We start from the raw sequence: 24,351 nt of genomic DNA on the forward strand, positions 1-24,351 counted from the left end.
TTTTTAGGCCTAGCTGAGCACTTAATTTGGAGGATCACATCAAACCTCTGGTCTAAGAGACCCATCATACCCAAATTAGATCGACTTGATTATGCACTAGCTTTGACAAATCCTTAGACATGAGGTCATATGAGGAGTACAAGGTTCTAGTGTTGGGTGCTTTGGCTCACCCAAAGAGGTTAAATTAGTGGCTAAGATATGAGTGTGGTTAGATACATGCATCAAGGATGAGGTCATTGTCCATATGCCCCAACATGCAACCCACTGCTTACCTCTAGGAACTTATTTGTGGCTTAGATCTTAGTGATCAGACTATCCATCGAATGGTTTTCTAGCTAGGATTGATGCTTAAAAGTTTTTAAATGTTTAATTTAAGGTTTTAAATTGTTGATCTGTTAATAGTGTCGTTATTGTGCTTGATCGACATTTGATGGTTGAGATCTTGTAGCCCATCTCTTAGGCCAGCATGAGATTTTGGTTAAGAGTGGATGCCTCTGTATGGCGGAGAGATGTGGTCAATTTGGGTGCATGGTCAATTTTTTAGTGTTAAGCATACAAAAGTTTGTAGGGGTAACGAGCACCATAATTGCTCCTTCTGAACCCTTGATTCCTCATAAATAAATTCTTATCCCAAGGGAGATAGAACACAAGAGAGCCTTAGACATCCCCACCGCTAGGGATGTTTCATGTGTGAAAGAGAGAAAGAAAAGAAGCGGAGAAGAAGAGAGAATCATCTCTCACCTCCATCACATGTCCACACGTGGGGTCCACCATGTGGGCGGCTCTTGGCAGTGTTCATAGTATCAGTATCGTTACATGTATCATCAATTGGGGATACGGAAACATGTATTGATATCGTTGACACCCGGAAATGTATTGCTAACTGAGGGAAACATTGGGGAAACATGAGGTAAATGGTGGAATTTTTCAATGAAATTTCAAGAGATGCTAAGATACACATGTTTAGATATTTAGGAATAAAAAAAATTTATGAAAAAGAACCATATATAATAAGCTTCCTTTTAATAGGAGCCTAAAGCATATGTTGTCATAAAAAATCAATGCAGTAGTAACCAAAATGAGTTCATTTCATACTAATAATTTCATTGGGAACACACTAATGAATTAAAGTGTATTGTGTGAGTAATCCAAGCTTCAATCCTTGGCAATTTTCCTCCAAAATTGATTCACAAAAACTAGAGAGAAGCAGTCGAAATAAACTTTCCAACTAGATCCCAAAAAAGAAAAGAAAAAAATCTGAAAAAAAAAAATGAATTTCCTTTTCTTTTGTAGTTTTTACACATGTTTTCCCCCCTTTCGATTTTTCTCCCAAAATTAGGCATTCGATTCAAAAAAAAACTGAAGTGGGTGAAATCCACTCCCCAATTAGATCTTTAAAAAAAATAAAAAAAAAAAATCAAAACAAAAATACTGGTTTTCGCAGTATTTAAGTACATTTTCCCCCTTCTCTTTTCCCCTCAAAATGGAAGATTTGATCCACAACAAATGAATTGCTTTTTCTTCTTCTTCTTCTTCTTCTTCTTCTTCTTCTTCTTTTTCCACATATTTACACATGCATGTTGTCTAGAGAGTGTTGTATAGTGTGTGTTTAGTGGCTCTTCTAATGTAAGTGCATGCACACTTTCCTCTTCTCCTGCAGTGTACTATATGCGCTCTATTCTAATAAACATTGTGTAAGGACATGTTAGCTAACACAACATTTTTCCCAAAGTCTCCTCTTTCTTCTTCTTCTCTCTCCACTTTTCTCCACGCTATAATCATCAAATCATTTTCTACTTGGCATCAAAGCGTAGATCCAAGCATTCCGCATCCAACAATTTGAAAGGCGAGACGTCACCTTACTGACGTCAGCAGCCGTACGGCTGACGTCGACGTTGTACGGACGCATGGACCCCAATTGAGCTAAAAATTTAATGGTTTGATAGCTCTTGATTTTAGAAGATTCGTCATGATTTTTTCAGAATTTTTTGGACATCCCCTTTCATGGTGTTTTGGCCAAAATAAAGAAATTCGAAAATTGGGTCCCTCATCTGGTTTTCTTCGATCTACCTCAAATCAGTAAGCTTTTTCTTGGTTTCTTTGCTCAAGATGGACCGAAATCTTCCTCCTAAGCTACTCGTAGAGGATTTTTTAGCTAAGATTCATGTTTGAGTGGTTTTTAACCTCAAATGGACGTGCGGTTGGGTTTTATTTCACTCGGGTGCGTCAAATCTGGCTGGATTTCTTGTTATTTTGGACGATTACCATTTGTTTGAGGTGTATCTCTCATTCCCTTAAAAGATTGAGTGAGAAAGAGTTGTTTGAATCAGTCCTTACTTGGAGTCTCCTATGGACGACAAAGGGCCCTCATCTCTTCGCATGGGCTCTCTTGAATCAAATCCCTTACAGATTACCTCCATTAAGTTTAACGGTGACAATTATCTTCAATGGGCGCAATCTGTAAAAGTGTTCTTAGGAGCCCGTGAGAAGTCATATATTTTGGATGATCATCCAAGTTCTACAGATGCTACCTACAAGTCTTGGACAAAGGAGAGTTATTAAGTTATTGCATGGTTGTTGAATAGTATGAATTCTTCGATTAGCCACTCGATGATGTTTTTATCCTCGGCTAAAGGCATTTAAGATACACTTCATGATATGTTATCGGACTCTCATAATTTTTCACAGGTATTCCAACTTATTCAAGAAATTGATCGGTTCCAACAAAACTCAAGATCATTAAAAGATTACTATTCGACACTTCGGGGCATGTGGGATGAGTTGGACCTATATCAACATCTTCCTTCCAAATGTAAAGAAGATCATGAACATGCCCATAAGCAGTGCGATGATACTCGTATCATGCAGTTCCTAACATTGTTGAACTTCGATTATCTTCATGTTCGAGATCGGGTTGTTATGCAGGATACTTTTGCCCCCATTAACGACAATCTACGCCATGTGTCAGCGCGCTACTGTATCCTCTCTTCATTCTCATTCATTTGTGCCACTAGAGCGTTCGGCACATCTTGCTGGTGATCAATCCTCTCTTGACCTTCGGGCACCATCCTTGAGTTCAGGGCACATTTCTGGTTATGGTGGTCATGGTAGAGGTGGACGAGGACGTGAGGGAGATCACAGTCATGGTGGTCGTAATCTTCGTAGTTGTGGTGGATGTGGCGAGGACTTGATGGTTCCTGCTTTTGTTCGCATTGCAGTGGCACCGGTCATACTGTTGATTATTGTTGGTAGCTCCATGGTCGTCCTACATATGCCACTGCTGTTGCCTCCACAGTTGCCCCTGAGGGACAGTCTTAGACCCCGACAATTGAGCAGTCTTCTTTAGGGGAGTCTCTTATCATTTCTTGGGTTGCATATGATGCCCTAATGCGGCTTTATGTTTGTGATATTCCTGAGCCTTCTCACGGAGCTTCGACCTAGTTAAGTATTGCTCTTCTTACGTCATCCTCTCCTACCTCCTGGATCATAGACTTTGGAGCTTCCTCTCATATGATTGGTAGGTCACAACTTTTTTCATCGTATTCTCTTTCGCCCCACACTCAGTATGTCACATTCGCAGATGGAACTCAAACTCCCATCTCTAAGATTGGCTCCATCTCTCTTTCTCCTTCCTTGCCTCTGCCCTTAGTCATGCATGTACCTCGTTTTCCATTAAAGTTATTGTTTGTTAGCTCTCTTACCAAATCATTAAATTGTTTCATTACCTTCTTCCCCTGTTGTTTGTTCCAGGACCTACAGACGAAAAGAGTGATTGGTGGGGTGCATGAGCAAGGAGGCATTTATCTTCTCGATAATACACCCGTTGTCGCTTCTAATACCATTTTTCTGGATCAAGAGTCCATGACACGATGGCACTGCCGCTTAGGCCACCCATCTATAGCTAGATTGAGAATTTTGTTTCCCTCCTTATATGTCAATAAACTGTTAATGTGATATTTAAGAATTGTCTAAACATCATCGTGCTATGTTTCCTCTTAGCTCTTCTGGAAGGAAACCTCAACCTTTTGTTCTGCTTCATTCGGATGTCTGGGGACCAGCTCCGGTTACTTCACTTTTGGATTTAGGTACTTTGTTACATTTATTGATGATTATTCACGCATGACTTAGGTTTATCTTTTGAAATCTAAAAGTAAAGTGTTTTATCATGAAGTGTGCACTCAGTTTTAATGTTCAATTAAAACCCTCCATTCTGATAATTATTGGGGGGGGGGGGGATACATGTTTACTTTCTGTCCTTGTTGCAGGAGCATGGTATTTTATCTTGGACGTCGTGTGCTCGCACACCCCAATAAAATGGTATTGCGGAATGAAAGAATCGTCATCTTTTTTAAGTTGCTCGCACCCTTCTCCTTGGTATGCACCTACCTAAACATTTTTGGGGGGACACACTTCTAACTTCTACTTTTCTTATTAATCGTATACCCTCACATATCCTGTCTTACAAATCTTCATTTACTATATTGTATCCTCATGATAATCCATTTCCTCTACCACATAAAGTATTTAGTTGCACATGCTTTGTTCAAATTTTGGATGGAAGTAATGATAAACTTAGCCCCAGGGCAATTAAACGTGTCTTCTTAGGGTACACTCAGAGTAAAAAAGGATATAAATGTTATGACCCATTGACTCGCAAGAAATTTGTCTCTGTCAATGTAACCTTCTTTGAGGATTTTTTTTTCTCAGCTCCTTCTGTGATCCTCTTGCGAGTCAAGGAAGCATGACTCTTATCCTCTTCCTCTTTCCTCTAGTGATCACGGGGAAACTCATCTCCCTTTTGTTCAACATCTTGTTGGTGATTCGGGTGAACCTAAGCCTCTGCAAGTGTATTATCGTCAAGATAAATCTTCACACCCTCATCCATCCACCCTTCCACTTACTTTGGATGTTGGCTCAAGTGACTCTCCTATCTCGAGTTTAGATCATCCCATTGCCTTGCGCAAAGAGTCACGATCTTGTACTCAACACCCCATTAGTAATGTTGTTTCATATGATCATCTTTCACCTTTTTTCAGTCGTTTGCAACTTCCCTTTCATCACAGACTATTCATCGGTCTCTCTCACATGCTCTTCAAAGTCCTGACTGGACGAATGCGAGGATAGAAGAAATGTTTGCTCTTGAGAAGAATCATACTAGGAAGCTTGTGCCTCTTCCTTTAGGGCATAAACCTGTTGGATGTCGATGGGTTTATACAATCAAGTTTCTTCCAAATAGCTCCATTGATCTCTATAAGGGTTACACACAGACTCATGGTGTGGATTACTTCAAGACATTCTCTTCGGTGGCTAAGTTTATTTCGATTCGTGTTGTGATCTCCATGGTCGTTAATTTATCATGGCCCTTGTTTTAACTTGATGTTAAGAATGCATTTCTCCGTGGGGACCTTGTAGATGAAGTCTACATGCATCAACCTCCTAGGTTTGTTGCTTCCTACAATCCTGTGCTTGTATGTCGGTTGAAGAAGGCTCTTTATAGACTCAAACAATCCCTGCATGCATGGTTCGAAAATTTTAGTCAAGCTCTCTTGGAGTTCGTCTTTCTTCGTAGTCATGCCGATCATTCCCTCTTTATATGTCGTCGATCGACGGGCATCATAGTTCTCATTATGTATGTGGATGATATTGTTCCGTCCAGTAGTGATTTGGTTGGAATGTAGGAGGTCAAAGAATTTTTTAAGATCAAGTTTGAAATCAAGGATCTCGGTCCTCTTCGCTACTTCCTAAGAATTGTAGTTGGTTGTTCCTCATCCAGGTTGGTCTTGTCGCAACAAAAATATGCACTTGATCTTCTCATGGAGACCGGCATGTTAGGGTACAAACCCGCTACCACCCCCATGGATACTTTGCAGAAGCTTTGACCAGATGATGGTGCTCTCCTTTCTAATCACGGGATGTATCGACGACTTATAAGCCGGCTTATTTACCTGACTATTACATGCCCAGATCTCTCCTTTGCGGTGGGCGTTGTTAGCTAATTCATGCAAGCTCCTCGTGCTTCACATCTCACGGCTGTATACCACGTACTTCAGTATCTAAAATCAGCCTCAGGTCTTGGCCTCCACTTTCAGTCTCATATTCATCTTCATCTTTCTGGCTATTCCGATGTTGATTGTGAAGGTAGTACTTACGATCGCCGCTCTACATCTAGCTTCCGTACCTTCTTAGGTGGCAATCTTATCACATGGAAGAGCAAGAAGCAACTAATTGTAGCTTAGTCCTCTGCTAAATCAGAATATCATGCTATGGATCATGCGACATGTGAGCTCGTGTGGCTTCGCAACCTTCTTGAAGAACTTGACTATCTTCCATCGGTTCTTATTCCTCTTCATTGTGACAACCAAGCAGCCATCCATATTGCTCGTAACCCAGTTTTTCATGAGCGAACCAAGCATATTGAGGTCAACTATCACTTTATTCAGGAGAAAGTTGTCTCTAAGGAAATCACCACTCCTTTTGTTCAATCCAAGGATCAACTTGATGATGTTCTTACTAAGTCATTGAGTCGAGATGCTCTTCGTGTTCATGTCAAGTCGGGCATGATCAACATCTATGCTCTAACTTGAGGGGGAGTCTAGAGAGTGTTGTATAGTGTGTGTTTAGTGGCTCTTCTAATGTAAGTGCATGTGCACACTTTCCTCTTCTCTTGCAGTGTATTATATGTGCTCTATTCTAATAAACATTGTGTGTAAGGGCATGTTAGCTAACACACAACATTTTCCCCAAACTCTCCTCTTTCTTCTTCTCTCTGACTCTTCTCCTCTCTTCTCTACACTATGATCATCAAATCCTTTTCTACTATTGTCACTTGTATTAGCGATATTATCGTTGACACAAGCGACTTTGGGAACTTTTGTATTGGCAATATTTTGGCAAACATCAATACATGATGAAATATCTTCGATATATTGGTGATATTTGGAAAAATGACAACTTTCGGTGGAATTGATATTGTTGACCTGGTGATACCGATAATATTGATATTATCGGTGATATTTGGAACATTGCTCTCCGATGCTCACTAAGCCCTACCCTAGGTGTGATTGCGACTCTCTACTCTCCTCTTTTCTAGGATAGAGAAGGAACTTCTTGTGTTGAAAGATTGCATCAGACTACTACAATGATCACACAACATAAATTTGGGGTAACATCTTGTCCATTGGATTTATGCATTTTTAAACTTGATGATATCTAGAAGGGGATCCTAATTAGGGTTTTTAAATCTAGATTTTTAAAAAATAATTAAAAAATAAAAATTGCGCTACCATGTATTTCGAAAGTCATCGACATCAGTGAAGGAAGCAAAATATTTATATCCAAAAAACAAAATTAACAAGGGCCGGACCCTACATCAGAATCAATCAAATCAAAAGGTTTTAAACGTTTATGAGTACTAAAAGTTGTTCGAAAATATTACAACTAACACACATCACACTTAAATTCATCATCAAACTGAAATTTATTTAGAATAAAAATTTAAGAGACCTGGGCTATAAAAGAGCAAGGACCAAAAGGGTGTCGGGGAGAGGTAGTAAGAAAAGACTTGATGACCCATGGTTTAACAGAGGATATGGTCCTTGATATAGTGGAATGGTGGAACAGGATTCATGTAATGCACCCCAAACTTATGACAAAGCTTAGATGATGATGATGAGGACAACGATGATGATGAACAATTCAAGACACTTACGAGATACATGACCCAAAACGAGCTTGGACACACTCCTTAATTCTAAGACATGACTTTGACACAAAAGCTGAAGAAATGTCACCTGCATTAATCCACACCCATGAGATTCAAGTTCGCCACCAATCCTAGTCTTGGTTTCTATACCTTGTATGACATAGTACGAAGGAAAAGAAAAGGTAAAACAACAAGTTAACTATAAGACCCATGACCCCGAAATCTGGTTTGTACACTGGATAGCCGTTGACTATAGGTCCATTGGCCTCGAGAATGTTTTGACTTGATCATAATGTTGTTCTGTTATCAAGCCGTAAGCCGTATTTCAACCCGATGTCCAAATTTAAGATACGGACTTAAAATTAAACAATCTGATAAATGACAATTACGTCCTTATTTTATCTGGCGGCGCCCCACCATCGAGTTTTCAAAATCCGTTAGGTCCGAGAGCCTAACCGTTGTAACCGTAGTCGAGTTACGGAATTAATGGTGAAAACGGCATGTCAATAGGACACCCGGAGTGTTAAGTTATGCATAGATATGTACATGTATATTTTGAGAAAATATACTCAAATGACCTCGATGTTTTTAAACTCCTTGGAATACGTTAGTTCCAACTACTTAAATAACATTGTTATATTGCTACTATAAGCTTAAACTTTTCAAAATCATCACAAAACATCCCATAACCCTTTAAAACCAATTTCAAGTCCACACATATGAAAATCCTCTTGCAGGATTTTATTTTTCAGCACTCTTTCTTGTTGAATGTGAAGTTGAGAAGAAGAAGAAGAAGAAAAGGAAATAGAAGCTGAGATTGCAAGTCAATCCTTTGATAGTTACAGGTGAGTGTATAGATTAGGAGCACGTATATGTGTACGTTGAGGTTTTCTTCAAAACCCTATCGCTGGAATTTCTGTTTTAAGGTTAGAGAATTGCGGGATTTTTCCATTTTAGGGTTAGGGTTTCGCTGGATTTTCATTTAGGGTTAGAAGATTGCTGAAATTTCTGTTTTAAAGTTAAATAATTGCTGGATTTTCTGTTTTAGGATTAGGTTTTCGCTGGATTTTCATTTAGGGTTAGAAAATTGCTGAAATTTCTGTTTTAAGGTTAAATAATTGCTGGATTGTCTGTTTTAGGGTTAGGTTTTCGCTGGATTTGTATTTAGGGTTAAGAGATTGCTGGATTTTCTTTCAAAACCCTATAGAAGACTAGCTTTGCTAATTTAAATTCATTAGTTTATTGCAGGACTTTCTTAAGGTTATGGCTGGTTATTGCTGGACTTTCTTAAGGTTATGGCTGATTAGATGAAAGTGGATTTTCTACGTTAGTAGGTTGTTAATGGCTGATTAGATGAAAATCATACGTATTTCAAACGGGTTCTCTCTTTGTCCCTTACAAACGGGTTCTCTCTTTGTCCCTTACATCCGCCCGCTACCTGTTTGACAAATCGTTTCAAAGAAATATCCTACATCTTTTTAATGTAGTTACTTCTTGAGAAAAAGCATGCTTGTAGCATGAAGTCTTATAGCAGAATAAATCCTGGATTGGAATTAGATTGGCTAAGTCATGTGCATATCATATGCATGATTCATAGTTGTTGTATCACTGTATGCTTGAGAGTGAATGATTCATATCATGATATGGTGATCATCGTGGGTTGTGGTGCAACACACGATGTCTCTATGATGAGTATGTAAACCGTCTAGATACATGATGTATTACATGAGACCCTTATGAGGAATTTAAATGTGGAATTTAGATGTATGGGGAGACCACATGAGGAAGGTCGTCCTATGTTTTCCTTGAAAACCATGACATATTGTGCTTGTATGTGGACTTATGCATATGGTAATTGTAAATGTGATGAAACATACTTTGTTATAACTTGAGTTGGACACCACACCGGAAATGTGTTATTCGACAAGACATGATTAGAAGGTCCGTGGGTGAAAGTCCCTAAACCCCGATTGGTACCATTGGAAGCGACCAATGCTTAGACCGGGTGGAAGAACAGAGCGCTGGAATGCCAAAATACCAAAGTAGGCAGCGACTCCCACCGACGCGTGTCGATTGGTTGAGAGGTTTGACCTGACCTGCTTATGGGCAAGCAAAGATAGGTTGTGTGTGATGAGCTCGTAAATTATCGACTATCGTTTTGCCAGGCGACTTATTACTTCTTGCTGTTAACCAGATAGTGAGGTTTAACACAAGTGGGTTAGACTAGTTCGGCCCGTGAACTATGTAGTCCCACCTCTGTAGTTGACCACGGTGGAAAAGTCTGTACAAGTGGGTAGTAATCATATGCGAGTCCCACCTCTGTTTTAGACCCTGGTGATCCAATTGAAAAATGTGGAAAGTTGTGGAAACGTTGAAAGAATAGGCATTGTATCTTTATTTTATTGTTATCGAGCCAGAAAGCATGTGCATTAGAGGAGCATGACATGAAACATGCATTTTCACTGCACACGCACTCACTGGGCTTAGTAGCTCAAGCTTTTTTTCTTCTTTTTTTTGTTACAAGTGAGAGTAGGGAGCTGCAGGAGTAGAGGCTACAGACTCCGATTGTCCTTTTTGTTTTATACATATCAGTGTATATTTTTTTTTTGTAATACCTTGAATATGTATATCAGGTATAGTAAATATGACATGGTTTATGTTTTGTTTTTGCCTTGATGCGCTCAGTTGTACACAATAATATATGTTGAATATGATGAAATTTTGAGACATACATGCTTGTTGTCTTTACTTTCAGAAATCCTCCTTGTGGAGCCCCGCTTATGGGCCTTAGGATGTGATAGTTGGAAGTCCCAAAATCGGAGTTCCACGGAGGCTGTCAACCAAATTTTGGTGTCCTGTAATCATGGATTACCAACACTAGATTTAGGGTGATGACAGAAAATGGTATCAGAGCATGATCTGGGAACTATCTACATAAATCCTAAAGTTGTTAGGTTCATGTTTTGTGAAGTAGAGGAGTTGTATGGTTATTTACTATTGTGTATATTGTATTGGTTTACTTGTTCCTAGTTCTTTTTAGGCTAATTTAGTGTTTTATCTATAGGATGCCGCCTAGAAAGAATCCTGTTCAGACTCCTCCAATGTAACTTAAGTCTAAGTCAAAATCTACATCGAAATCTGTTCAGACTCCTCCAGTACAACCCAAGTCTAAGTCACAATCTACGTCAAAATCTGTTCCAGATCCAGTTATACCTATTCCTGCAACACAACTTCAACAACTGTTGCAGACTATGTCAACTATAACAGCTAATCAAAAGTAGCGATCTAGTTATACTCCTGAGACATCAGTGCAGGAGTGGGCCAGTGCTCTTTTTATGGAGTTTAGACATCTAGATCCACCTTGTTTTTTTGGCAAGCCAGATCCTATGGCAGCCGAGTTATGGAAGTCAGAAATAGAGAGACTTTTTCAAGTTATGGGTTGTACTTCCAAGCAATGTGTTACCTTAGCGACTTATCAATTGCAAGGAGATGCAGAACAATGGTGGAAGTCAGTTGTTCGTTCAGTAGATCCAAAATTTGTGTGGACATGGGACGCATTTAAAGACCAGTTCGATCGTAAGTTTTTCCCCGTAGCTGTTCGTCATCAAAAAGCACATGAATTTGATTCTTTGGTTCAAGGTGAGATGTCTGTTGCTGACTATGAGGCTTGTTTTATAGAATTATCTAGTTTTGCTCCGCATTTAGTAGCCACTGATGATTTAAAGTCGAGGAAATTTGAGGATGGTTTGCGTCCTAGTTTGCGATCTCGAGTTAGAGGGTTTGAGTTGTCGACTCTTGAGGGAGTAGTAGCGAAGGCACAGCTTTTTTAGTATGATTGGAACCAACAACAAAGTACGCATCCATCTACTTCTAATCAACAAAGGAAGAGGAGATTTATTTCAAAGAGTGGTAGTAGTTTTCAGCCATTTTCATCCCCAAAGAGGCCTACAGTCAGATATGATAATGTAGCCAGACCTGATGTACGACCCCCAGTAGTGCCATCTGTTCCTCAACGACAGTTTGTAGCTAGACCTAATGTCAGATCCCCAGTATCATCGTCTGTTCCTCGACGACAGTTTTTCGGAGCCTGTTATAATTGTGGTGGTGTAGGGCACCGTAAAAAGGATTGTCCCAATCCGCAGAAACAGCAGTCATATCAACCACCTAGACATCAGCAGCCCCAGCAACAAAAGCCACCATATAGGACACAGTATAGGCCCCAACAACAACAGTCTCAACAACAGTCACAGCGACGGCAAGGTAGACAACCCTTACCCCTTCAAACACAACCTCGTGTTTATGCAATTCAGAAGAAAGATGCTCAGACTAAGGGAGGAGTCATAGAAGGTATACTTGTAGTATCATCCCTTTTTGCACGTGTCCTTTTTTATTCTGGCGCATCACATTCATTTATAGCAGATAGTTTTTGTCAATCATTGGAATTGCCGAGAACATCGATGACCAAGGGATTAGAGCTCTTGACTCCTTTAGGGAAACGAATGGTGTTGAGTTCTATATGCCAGGACTGTCCTGTTTACATAGCAGAGTATGCCCTTCCAATCAATTGTTATGTTTTGGAGTTGTTAGAGTATGATGTGATTTTGGGAATGGACTGGTTATCCAAGTACCATGCAGTGTTGGACTGTACCGCTAAGACAGTCACCTTTTCTATACCTAACCATCTTCAATTTCAGTTTGTGGCTGATCCCAAAGATAAGTTTATAGAGACCTTAATGTCCTGTCTTCATAACAAGTCCAAAGGTGTATGTATTGAACAGTTGTTGATAGTACGTGATTTTCCAAATGTTTTTCAGGAAATTCCAGGTTTACCACCCGTTAGACTGACAGAGTTTCGAATAAATCTTATCCTTGGCACTACCCCTATATCCAGAGCCTCTTATCATATGGCACCGTTAGAGTTGCATGAGTTGCAAAGGCAGATAGATGAATTACGTCGGTCGAAGTTTATTCACCCGAGTACTTCACCTTGGGGAGCGTCTGTGCTTTTTGTAAAGAAGAAGGATGGTTCTTTATGGTTGTGTGTCGATTATAGAGGACTTAATAAGGTTACGATTAGAAACAAGTATCCGCTCCCAAGAATAGATGATTTATTCGATCAGTTGAGTGGTGCGCAGTATTTCTCGAAGATAGATTTACGGTCTGGGTATCATCAGATTCAGGTCGGGAGGAAGATATCCCGAAGACAGCTTTTGTGACTCGTTATGGACAATTTGAATTTCAAGTCATGTCATTTGGTCTGGCTAATGCACCTGCAGTATTTATGTAGTTGATGATGAGGTATTCCGTCCTTATTTGGACCAGTTTATTGTTGTTTTTATTGATGATATTTTAATATATTCAAAGACAAGGAAAGATCATGAGTGTCACTTAGAGATGACATTGCAAACCCTTCGTGCCCACCAGCTATATGCTAAACTGGAAAAATGTGAGTTTTGGCAGGAAGAAGTGAAATTTTTGGGGCACACAGTTTCGAAGAGTGGAGTTTCAGTTGATCCAGCTAAGGTTGAAGCAGTTTTGCAATGGAAACAGCCGAAGAATGCATCTGAGATTCGAAGTTTCTTAGGTCTAGCAGGGTGTTACAGACGTTTTGTTAAAGGATTTTCTCATATAGCTGCCCCACTGACTCGATTGACTCGAAAGGATGCAATGTTTATTTGGACTGGAGCCTGTGAGCGGGCATTCGCAGAACTAAAAACTCGTCTTACGACGACACCGATTCTCATTCTTCCATCTGGGAGTGAGGGATTCGTTGTGTATACAGATGCCTCGCTTATAGGTTTGGGGTGTGTCCTAATGCAACAGGGCAAAGTAGTAGCATATGCATCTCGTCAACTTAGGCCTCATGAGTAGAATTATCAAGCACAAGACCTAGAGTTAGCAGCGGTAGTTTATGCCCTCAAAGTATGGAGGTATTACTTATATGGGGTTAGATTCAAACTCTTTTCGGATCATAAGAGCCTGAAATACCTCTTTTCCCAAGCCGAATTGAATATGAGGCAAAGACGTTGGATGGAATTGATGAAAGACTATGATTTTGATCTTCAGTACCACCCAGGAAAAGCTAATGTGGTGGCGGATGCTTTAAGTCGTCAGCCACAGGCCCAAGTGGCACAATTGATGATGCGAGAGTGGAAAATGGTAGAAGATATAGCTGAATTTGATTTTGAGATGACTCTACAGTCCTCAGTTGTACAATTAGCAAACTTGACGATTCAGCCCTCTTTGATATCCCAAGTAATAGAAGCCCAACAGTTTGATCAATGGGCGTTGTTTTGTAAAGAGGTGATAATAGGGAAAAGTCAACCAGAGTGGCAGCTAGGTTTGGATGGTGGACTTCGGTTTCAGGGCAGATTATATGTTCCAGATATCTCAGAATTGAAGGCCCTTATGGATGAGGCACATCACACTCAGTTTACTATCCACCCAGGTTCTACGAAGATGTATAAGGACATGAAAAGGCAATTTTGGTGGATTGGAATGAAACGTGAAGTTGCTAGGCATATGTCAGAGTGTGACGTTTGCAAACGAGTAAAGGCAAAGCATCAAATGCCGGCAGAGGAAATGCAACCTTTGGAGATACCAGTATGGAAGTGGGAACATGTAACTATGGATTTCATTGTGGGTTTACCAAGAACCTTACGTCGACATGATGTTATATGGGTCATTATAGATTGTTTAACAAAGACAGCTCACTTTCTTCCTATATGTATATCTTGGTCTACAGATCGGCTCGTAGCTTTGTTTATAAACGAAAATGTTAGATTACATGGCGTACCTGTGTCGATTATATCTGACCGAGATCCGAGGTTTACATCAAAGTTTTGGAAGAGTTTTCAAAAAGCAATGGGGACAGTTTTAAGATTTAGTACAGCATATCATCCACAAACAGATGGGCAGTCCGAAAGAGTTAACCAGATTCTCGAGGACATGCTCAGATCATGTGCCTTAGATTTCTCTGGTAGTTGGGACGACCACTTGCCGTTAGCAGAATTTGCATATAATAATAGTTTTCAGGCTACTATTGGCATGGCACCCTATGAGGCGTTATATGGTAGACCTTGTAGGTCCCCAAATTGTTGGACTAAGATTGGTGAGCGATGTCTTTTAGGTCCTGATGTTGTCCGAAAAACGTCTGAAAAGATTGATCTTATTCGACAACGTATGCTTACAGCTCAAAGTCGGCAAAAGAGTTTTGCAGATCGTCGGCGTAGACCCTTAGAGTTTGTCGAGGGAGACCGTGTATATCTCCGAGTTTCACCAGTGAAAGGTGGAGTAAGATTTGGTGTTAAGGGAAAGCTAGCCCCGAGGTTTATAAGGCCCTTTGATATTGTTGAATGAGTTGGCACCGTAGCTTATCGTCTCGCTTTGCCACCCCATTTATCTGGAGTTCATAATGTTTTTCACGTCTCGATGCTTCGTAAATGTGATCCGAAGATAATAACACCTGTTATTGACTGGCAATCCTTAGCAGTTCAGGAAGATGCATCCTATATCGAGCAGCCAATTTGTATCATGGATAGAAAAGAACAGGTTCTTCGTACTAAAGTCATTCCCTTAGTTAAAGTCCAATGGGGTTATCATTCTGTAGAAGAAGCAACCTGGGAACGGGAAGCAGAGATACGCAGTCGTTACCCTCATCTATTTGATTCCTAGGTACGTATAAATATGATATGGTTATTGTTGTATTATTGTATTGTACTGTTATAACCGGATATGTTTTGAAATTCTGAGGATGAAATTTTTTTAAAGGAGGGAAGAGTTGTAAGACCCGTGACCCCGAAATCTGGTTTGTACACTAGATAGCCGTTGACTATAGGTCCATTGGCCTCGAGAATGTTTTGACTTGATCATAATGTTGTTCTGTTATCAAGCCGCAAGCCGTATTTCAACCCGATGTCCGAATTTAAGATATGGATTTAAAATTAAACAATCTGAGAAATGACAACAATGTCCTTATTTTATCTGGCGGAGCCCCACCATCGAGTTTTCAAAATCCGTTAGGTCCGAGAGCCTAACCGTTGTAACCGTAGTCGAGTTACGGAGTTAATGGCGAAAACGGCATGTCAATAGGACACCCGGAGTGTTAAGTTATGCATAGATATGTACATGTATATTTTGAGAAAACATACTCAAATGACCTCGATGTTTTTAAACTCCTTGGAATACGTTAGTTCCAACTACTTAAATAACATTGTTATATTGCTACTATAAGCTTAAACTTTTCAAAATCATCACAAAACATCCCATAACCCTTTAAAACCAATTTCAAGTCCACATATATGAAAACCCTATTGCAGGATTTTATTTTTCAACACTCTTTCTTGTTGAATGTGAAGTTGAGAAGAAGAAGAAGAAGAAAAGGAAATAGAAGCTGAGATTGCAAGTCAATCCTTTAATAGTTACAGGTGAGTGTATAGATTAGGAGCACGTATATGTGTACGTTGAGGTTTTCTTTAAAACCCTATCGCTGGAATTTCTGTTTTAAGGTTAGAGAATTGCAGGATTTTTCTATTTTAGGGTTAGGGTTTCGCTGGATTTTCATTTAGGGTTAGAAGATTGCTGAAATTTCTGTTTTAAAGTTAAATAATTGCTGGATTTTCTGTTTTAGGGTTAGGTTTTCGCTGGATTTTCATTTAGGGTTAGAAAATTGCTGAAATTTCTGTTTTAAGGTTAAATAATTGATGGATTGTCTGTTTTAGGGTTAGGTTTTCGCTGGATTTGTATTTAGGGTTAAGAGATTGCTGGATTTTCTTTCAAAACCCTATAGAAGACTAGCTTTGCTAATTTAAATTCGTTAGTTTATTGCAGGACTTTCTTAAGGTTATGGCTGGTTATTGCTGGACTTTCTTAAGGTTATGGCTGATTAGATGAAAGTGGATTTTCTACGTTAGTAGGTTGTTAATGGCTGATTAGATGAAAATCATACGTATTTCAAACGGGTTCTCTCTTTGTCCCTTACAAATGGGTTCTCTCTTTGTCCCTTACATCCGCCCGCTACCTGTTTGACAAATCGTTTCAAAGAAATATCCTACATCTTTTTAATGTAGTTACTTCTTGAGAAAAAGCATGCTTGTAGCATGAAGTCTTATAGCAAAATAAATCCCGGATTGGAATTAGATTGGCTAAGTCATGTGCATATCATATGCATGATTCATAGTTGTTGTATCACTGTATGCTTGAGAGTGAATGATTCATATCATGATATGGTGATCATCGTGGGTTGTGGTGCAACACACGATGTCTCTATGATGAGTATGTAAACCGTCTAGATACATGATGTATTACATGAGACCCTTATGAGGAATTTAAATGTGGAATTTAGATGTATGAGGAGACCACATGAGGAAGGTCGTCCTATGTTTTCCTTGAAAACCATGACATATTGTGCTTGTATGTGGACTTATGCATATGGTAATTGTAAATGTGATGAAACATACTTTGTTATAACTTGAGTTGGACACCACACCGGAAATGTGTTATTCGACAAGACATGATTAGAAGGTCCGTGGGTGAAAGTCCCTAAACCCCGATTGGTACCATTGGAAGCGACCAATGCTTAGACCAGGTGGAAGAACAGAGCGCTGGAATGCCAAAATACCAAAGTAGGCAGCGACTCCCACCGACGCGTGTCGATTGGTTGAGAGGTTTGACCTGACCTGCTTATGGGCAAGCAAAGATAGGTTGTGTGTGATGAGCTCGTAAATTATCGACTATCGTTTTGCCAGGCGACTTATTACTTCTTGCTGTTAACCAGATAGTGAGGTTTAACACAAGTGGGTTAGACTAGTTCGGCCCGTGAACTATGTAGTCCCACCTCTGTAGTTGACCACGGTGGAAAAGTTTATACAAGTGGGTAGTAATCATATGCGAGTCTCACCTCTGTTTTAGACCCTGGTGATCCAATTGAAAAATGTGGAAAGTTGTGGAAACGTTGAAAGAGTAGGCATTGTATCTTTATTTTATTGTTATCGAGCCAGAAAGCATGTGCATTTGAGGAGCATGACATGAAACATGCATTTTCACTGCACACACGCACTCACTGGGCTTAGTAGGTCAAGCTTTCTTTTCTTTTTTTTGTTACAGGTGAGAGTAGAGAGCTGCAGGAGTAGAGGCTACAAACTCCAGTTGTCCTTTTTGTTTTATACATATCAGTGTATATTTTTTTTTGTAATACCCTGAATATGTACATCAGGTATAGTGAATATGACATGGTTTATGTTTTGTTTTTGCCTTGATGTGCTCAGTTGTACACAATAATATATGTTGAATATGATGAAATTTTGAGACATACATGCTTGTTGTCTTTACTTTTAGAAATCCTCCTTGTGGAGCCCCGCTTATGGGCCTTAGGATGTGATAGTTGGAAGTCCCAAAATCGGAGTTCTACAGAGGCTGTCAACCAAAATTTGGTGTCCCGTAATCATGGATTACCAACACTAGATTTAGGGTCATGACATTAACTGTTTAGTGAGAACACTGACAGTCATAGATAATAAGTTGGAAGGAAAAGCAGGAGCACGGAGAACAGATGATGATAATACTAAGGACAAGGTGATTTGATAGGCACATTTTCTGGAGGCTCTAAAAAAGGATCCATCAACAAGAGTGCGAAAGAACAAGAGTGATTTGACTCGAAGAACAAGAGTGTGAAAGAAAGTTACTTTCTATGATAACTAAATCTAGCTACCCACTAAAAGTAGCACCAAAGTCAAATAATCCAAGACATGGGTGGGAACGGGACCAAGCAGAATGGACAGATGAATCTGGCTGCCCACTAAAAGTAATAACCGAATATGAAGAACAAAGCCCTGTCAGCTTGTTTTCAAGATTACACTAACAGACTTACTAAGAGCACTAATCCAGTCCCCTCAACCTGAAGTTTACTCCCCTCAATCTCAAAGTTATTGGCAGCATTCTTGGGCTTTGGGCAAAGGTGACTATACAGGTAATGACACTGGATGCGAGTGTGGTAACGATGGTGGCAGTGAGAACACACTAGCATATCATTGTGCTGTTTCTAGAGGAACATAGCTACCCTTTAGCACTTGAGATGATTTTGGCCCAGCTACTAGAGTAAATCACTCAAAGAGAGGAACTTTGAATTCTAGAAGATGCACGATGAGTTGTTCCACCTCTGATATAGTTGTACTCAAAACTTTTAGGGAAGGTAAAGAATCCCTTCGAACTTGAGCTGGTTCTAAAAATTAGGGTGAAGCCCAATTAAGAAGTCAAAAATTCTTCTTTGTTCTAGCTACTTGCAGAGTTCTTCAGGAATAAAAATGTTAGGCATACAATGATCCAGCTCCTCCCATCGCCGGTTGAGAGCTGCATAGTATTCTTCCATAGAAAATTCAATTCATGGAAGGCATGAGCACCAAGCTAAGTACACCTACACCAAAGAAATGTGAGATTTTCCACCCAAATACACATGCAGTCACACAGACTACATCTTCTACAACATCCAAAGCATGACCAAGCCAAGTAAGGCCAGGAGTGACCAGTAGAAGGGCAAGATAACCAATGCACATGTAGAGGCAGGTCGGTTGCCAATCATTCCTATATAAAATAAATAACAATCACAAGAGACCTAAAATTAAGTTATGCATATGTAAAAAGTTCCCTAAAGTAAAAGATAACAATTACGAAATGTAATGACAAATTTTTATATGAGCCCTGTACAAGAGTGACAGAGAAGGGGATCTTGTTACATGGTTTGAAACAACATACCTAAGGTTGCTGGAAACTGCCATATAGACGCCATAGGCAACGCTGGTTGATATTATAGGTACATCTTCTGCTTCACCAGCAGTATCCTTGTTAACTGCCTTTCTTGCTTTAATTAGGGCATTCATTATACCTGTCCCAACCTGCAAAGCACCTGATTTTCGTCAAATACAAGCTCATTGCACCACTTTGGCTGTTATTTTCACTGGAGGTTCTAAAATCCCAATATGCAAATAGATCTGTATGAAACCAACCCCACGGCAACTAATGAAGCAAGACAAGCTGAAACCCTTTCATTAATAATTATTCATCATAAACTGCATAAAGAGTTCATATGTATGGCTCTTTATAGGCCATGAATTCAAAAGTTTCTAAACTAAACACCACAAGCTTAAATAAAAATTATATTGGTGCACAAACAGAACTCCTAAATTATCTGTTAAGGCTATGTTTGGAAACCATGGATTCCATGCCAAACAGTGGAAAAGGATAAGAGGGTTTTCCTTTGGTGTGATGATTAGTGTTGTTTGGGTAGCAAAGAAAATGGTTGATTCCATTAAGCAACATTACACTTTTCCATAATTTGGATTATTGGCACAAGAAACTAGGTGAGTATTGTGAGGGGAATATGAGATTTCCACGTGCTACCCAAACAAGAACTCAAAATTGGAATTAATGTTTCAACAGCTCTCGTGAAAATCATCATGGGATATTTATTGTTTTTTTCCCTTAATTTTTCCTTAGATTCCACGTATCCAAACATGCCCTAAAGGAAACCATTGAAAGACTCCTTTCCACTTATAAATAATGCAAAAGACCCTCAGTACATAACCATGAGAACATCATGTTCTGTGCAAATGGACCAAAATACCCCTTTTCTCCATGCAGTTCATTTAGAAACTCTACTTTCCTCTTTAAAACCTTTATGCATCATCCGGTTGAGGATGTTATCAGCCGTACTAAAAGAAGCCATATGGCTTAAATACATCTACAAAATAGGTACCTAAGCCACACAGTTTACAGTTGAAATGTAATAGAGGAAAGAAAAAAGAAAACAGCAGAGAGAGAGAGAGAGAGAGAGAGAGAGAGAGAGAGTTAGGGCTTTAATCTTGTGAGTTAGTCTAATGTGAGTGTGACTAGCACAATGTTATTAATAATAGAAAAAGGAGTATGGTATGGTACTCCACATGGCTAATATACATGGTATATCACTCCATATATCTCCACACTCCCATCCCCCCAAGCTGGAACATCAATATCAATCATGCGCAGCTTGTGAAAAGCTAGATCAAGTTGATAACAGCCAATTCCTCTAATCAGTAAATCAACAAGCTGATCTTCAGACTTTTGATATGACATCTTCACTTCCTTTGAAGTCACCTCTCAAAGAAATAAACAATCGACTTCAATGTGCTTAGTACATTCATGATAGACCAGACTAGAAGAGATGAACTGTAGCCAAGTTATCACAATCGAGTATCATTAAAAGAGCAATAGGACTCACTATCACTATCAGCAACATCTTCAACCGGTGGAGTTAAAAAACTTAATGAGTCGTAGAAAAATATTCTGCCTCAGCCCTCAGCATTACATCGAAACACAACTGGTTGTTTCTTACCTTGCAACATCACCACTATGTAATATAGCCAGTGGTAGAATGTTGATCCGTATGAGATTCTAGCCAATCTGCATTAATGTACACCTCAACATTCAAGTGGCCATGCTTCGAATACAACAGACCTTGAACAGGGGATTTTTAAGTATTTCTGAATATGATAGGCAACTTATAATGACCACAGTGTGCATGCAAAAACTAACTGATATAACTAACAACACAAGTAATATTTGCCTTGTGATGGTGAAATACATGAGCTTCCCAAACAATTGTCGATACATACCGACATTAGGTAGAAAATCCCTGTTATCCTACTGTAGTTGGTGATTATGCTCAATTGGAGTGTCCACTAATCATGCACGAAGTTTGCTAGAGTCATGAAGTCCATAGCATACTTCCGTTCTGACAGTTTCTGGTGCCAAATTTACAGTTTATGATGTTCCTTTACTCTCCTAAGATTACACAAGTAATGAAGAGGAAATTACAAGAAAACAAACTACACCCTTGTTACAAGCAATGTCCATCTTGTGATGGCAAAATACATCAGCTTCCCAAACAATTGTAGATACATACCAACATCAGGTAGCGAATCCCCACTATCTGACTGAAGTTGGTGATTCTGCTCAATTGGAGTGTCCACTATTCATGCACCTAGTGACTAGAGTCATGAAGTCCATAGCATACTTCTGTTCCAAGATTACCATTTCTGGGGCCAAATTTACAGTTTATGATGTCCCTTTACTCTCCTAAGATTATACAAGTAATGAAGAAGAGATTACAAGAAAACAAACTAAACCCTTTTACATGTGTGTTCTTAATAGACTCGATATCGAAATTATGATTACAAGAGGTTGTAAAGAAACTAAGCAACACAAAGTTCTAGTCTTTGATTCTTCCTATTATGAGCCTCTAAAGTGAATTTATTACAGAGATTGTGTATACAAAGATTGAGCCACACACCCTGTGCTCGAACTTTTGAAGTGGTAAAGGTTTGAGATTTCAATCCGGCTGAGTATCGCCACTTAGATGCTTTTCCGATGGATTTGAAGAAGAAAACAAGGCTTTTTTTTTTTTTTTTTGTTTTAAGGATAATTGATTTGATGTTATTGATAAACTGCTAAGACGAAGGTCTAAGTGGGAAAACAACACAACCCTGTCATTACAACCTGCACAAAGACAATTTTACAATCTTTTAAATTTACATTCTTTACCCCGGAAGCCCAATCTAACACATCTCTTTTGGATTTCCAAACCAGTGTTTTAAATAGCTATGTTGTATAGCGTGTAGCTTACACTACATAACGTAGCTTAGCCTTAACACTACGTAGCTCATGAAAATAGCTTAAGTCTCATGTAGCCTATGCTACGTGATAATTTGTGTACGACAAATGCTACATAGACTATACTACACACTACGTAGCTCACATTAGAAGTTATTTTTCACTACAACATGAAAGTCAATGTTTTCAATGATTGGTTTCAAATTCCTATTTTCAATCAAAATTACTTAATATTTTCAATGCTTTTAGTAAAATAATATAAGTAACAATATTAAATCAATTTCGTTTCTCTTTCTTTACCTTTATATTTAATCATTGCCCTTTCCTATTACTTTAGGCTGCATTTGGTTGCACCAAATATGATGAAATTTTGTTTATTTCATTATTAATCAGTCTAATTTGGTGCAGAATATCATAAATTGGTGCAACCACATGCAACCTTGATTAAAAATCTAGAAGTAACTTGTAGCTTACGCTACACACTACGTAGCTTACGCCGCATGCTTCAGAGAGGCGAACACTACATTACACGCTATTCACTATTTAAAGCACTGTTCCAAACCACATATTCCGATGAACCTAGCTTGTTGAGAAAGCATCGCCTGTTTTGATCTCCCCAAGGAGGCAAAGACTGCAAGCAAGACCATGCACCAAATTACTAATTCTTCCTTTACTAGAAACCCCTCATGCGACGCCCTAAATAGAACGTCTATTGATGGAGGCTTTTTTTCTTTTTTATTTTTTTTTAAGAAGTAGAAGTAATTTTATTAGAAGCCAGCTAAAAGCAGGAAAAGAATATAACAACCAACAAAAACTGAAAAGAAACTGCCAAAAATGGTCTATACATAAACAGCCATGCTCGAAACAAGCCCTGTGATTTTACTAATAATCTCCTCTAAACTTTCACTGATGTTCCTGAAGCAACGCCTATTCCTCATTCTTGAAATGGCACAAAAAACCACCATGATAATCAGCCTCCAGGTAGCTATCCCCACGTTGCCGCTCCCACCTCCATGCCAAGCCCAAAGAAGGTCCTCTACCAACTTAGGCATCACCCATCCAAAACTGAATAATCCAATGAAGTGGTTCCAATCTTGTAGGCGAAAGGCAATGCAGGGGCATTTTCACACCGGGCTCGAGTGGGGTTGCCTGTGGGATGCAGGGGCACACTCGGGGTGGGCAGCTCATGTGAGGCGGGCCCCACCCATGTGAGGCGGGTGGCTCGTGTGAGGCGGTACGCATGTGATTTAGGTCCCACAAGGGGGGTTCAGCCGAGGACCTAACCCATGCGATATGGGGCCTGGGCTATGAGATAAAGGGATTGATTCGTCATGCTCTAACAGTTTGAGCTTTTAGAGCAAGTGGTTAATTATCTTGCATCAAATTGGTATTAGAGTGAGAGGTCTCGTGTTCGAGACTCCTCACCAGGGGTGATTAATGCAAGGGCATTTTCACACCAGGCTCGAGTGGGGTTGCCTGTGGGATGCAAGGGCACACTCGGGGTGGGCGGCCCGTGTGAGGCAGTACCCATGTGATTTGTGGCCCACGAGGGGGGTTTAGCCGAGGTCTTAACCCATGCGATGTGGGGCCTAGGCTATGAGATAAAGGGATTGATTCGCCATGATCTAACAGTTCAAGCTTTTAGAGCAAGTGGTTAATTGTCCTGCAAAAGAAAGAATAAACAAGTGATCAATCGACTCCTCATTGTTCATACACACGAGACAAATATTGGGGAGGATCAAAGCTCTCCTTTGGAGATTATCTATTGTAAGAACTTCCTTCTAGTCCACAAGCCAAACAAAAGTTGTCACTCAGGGAGGAGCACCATAAAACCACTGATGGAATGGAATAGGAGGACCAGCATGGCGAGGAATGTCCGAAATCAGCTGAAAAAGAGACTTAACTGAGTAACTTCCTAGAAGCACTCAGCGACCAAAGAATCGAGTCCCCAGATTGGACCATTAGATTGGCCTCTGTAAGGTTTGAAGCATCTCCACAAACTCATCAAT

General features: G+C 39.6%; 1 protein-coding gene across 3 annotated transcripts in view; it reads right to left on the minus strand.

The window, feature by feature from the left end:
* LOC131230738 (protein RETICULATA-RELATED 4, chloroplastic-like) overlaps positions 1–24,351 on the minus strand; it is a 67,658-nt gene that overhangs the window by 8,224 nt on the left and 35,083 nt on the right. For all 3 annotated transcript variants that reach the window (XM_058226690.1, XM_058226689.1, XM_058226688.1), the window contains exon 6: positions 19,451–19,590. In XM_058226690.1, coding sequence (XP_058082673.1) covers positions 19,451–19,590 — 140 coding nt within the window. The remainder of the gene's footprint in view (positions 1–19,450; positions 19,591–24,351) is intronic.

This window comes from Magnolia sinica, chromosome 17, assembly GCF_029962835.1.
Source record: "Magnolia sinica isolate HGM2019 chromosome 17, MsV1, whole genome shotgun sequence".
Classification (NCBI taxonomy): Eukaryota; Viridiplantae; Streptophyta; class Magnoliopsida; order Magnoliales; family Magnoliaceae; genus Magnolia; species Magnolia sinica.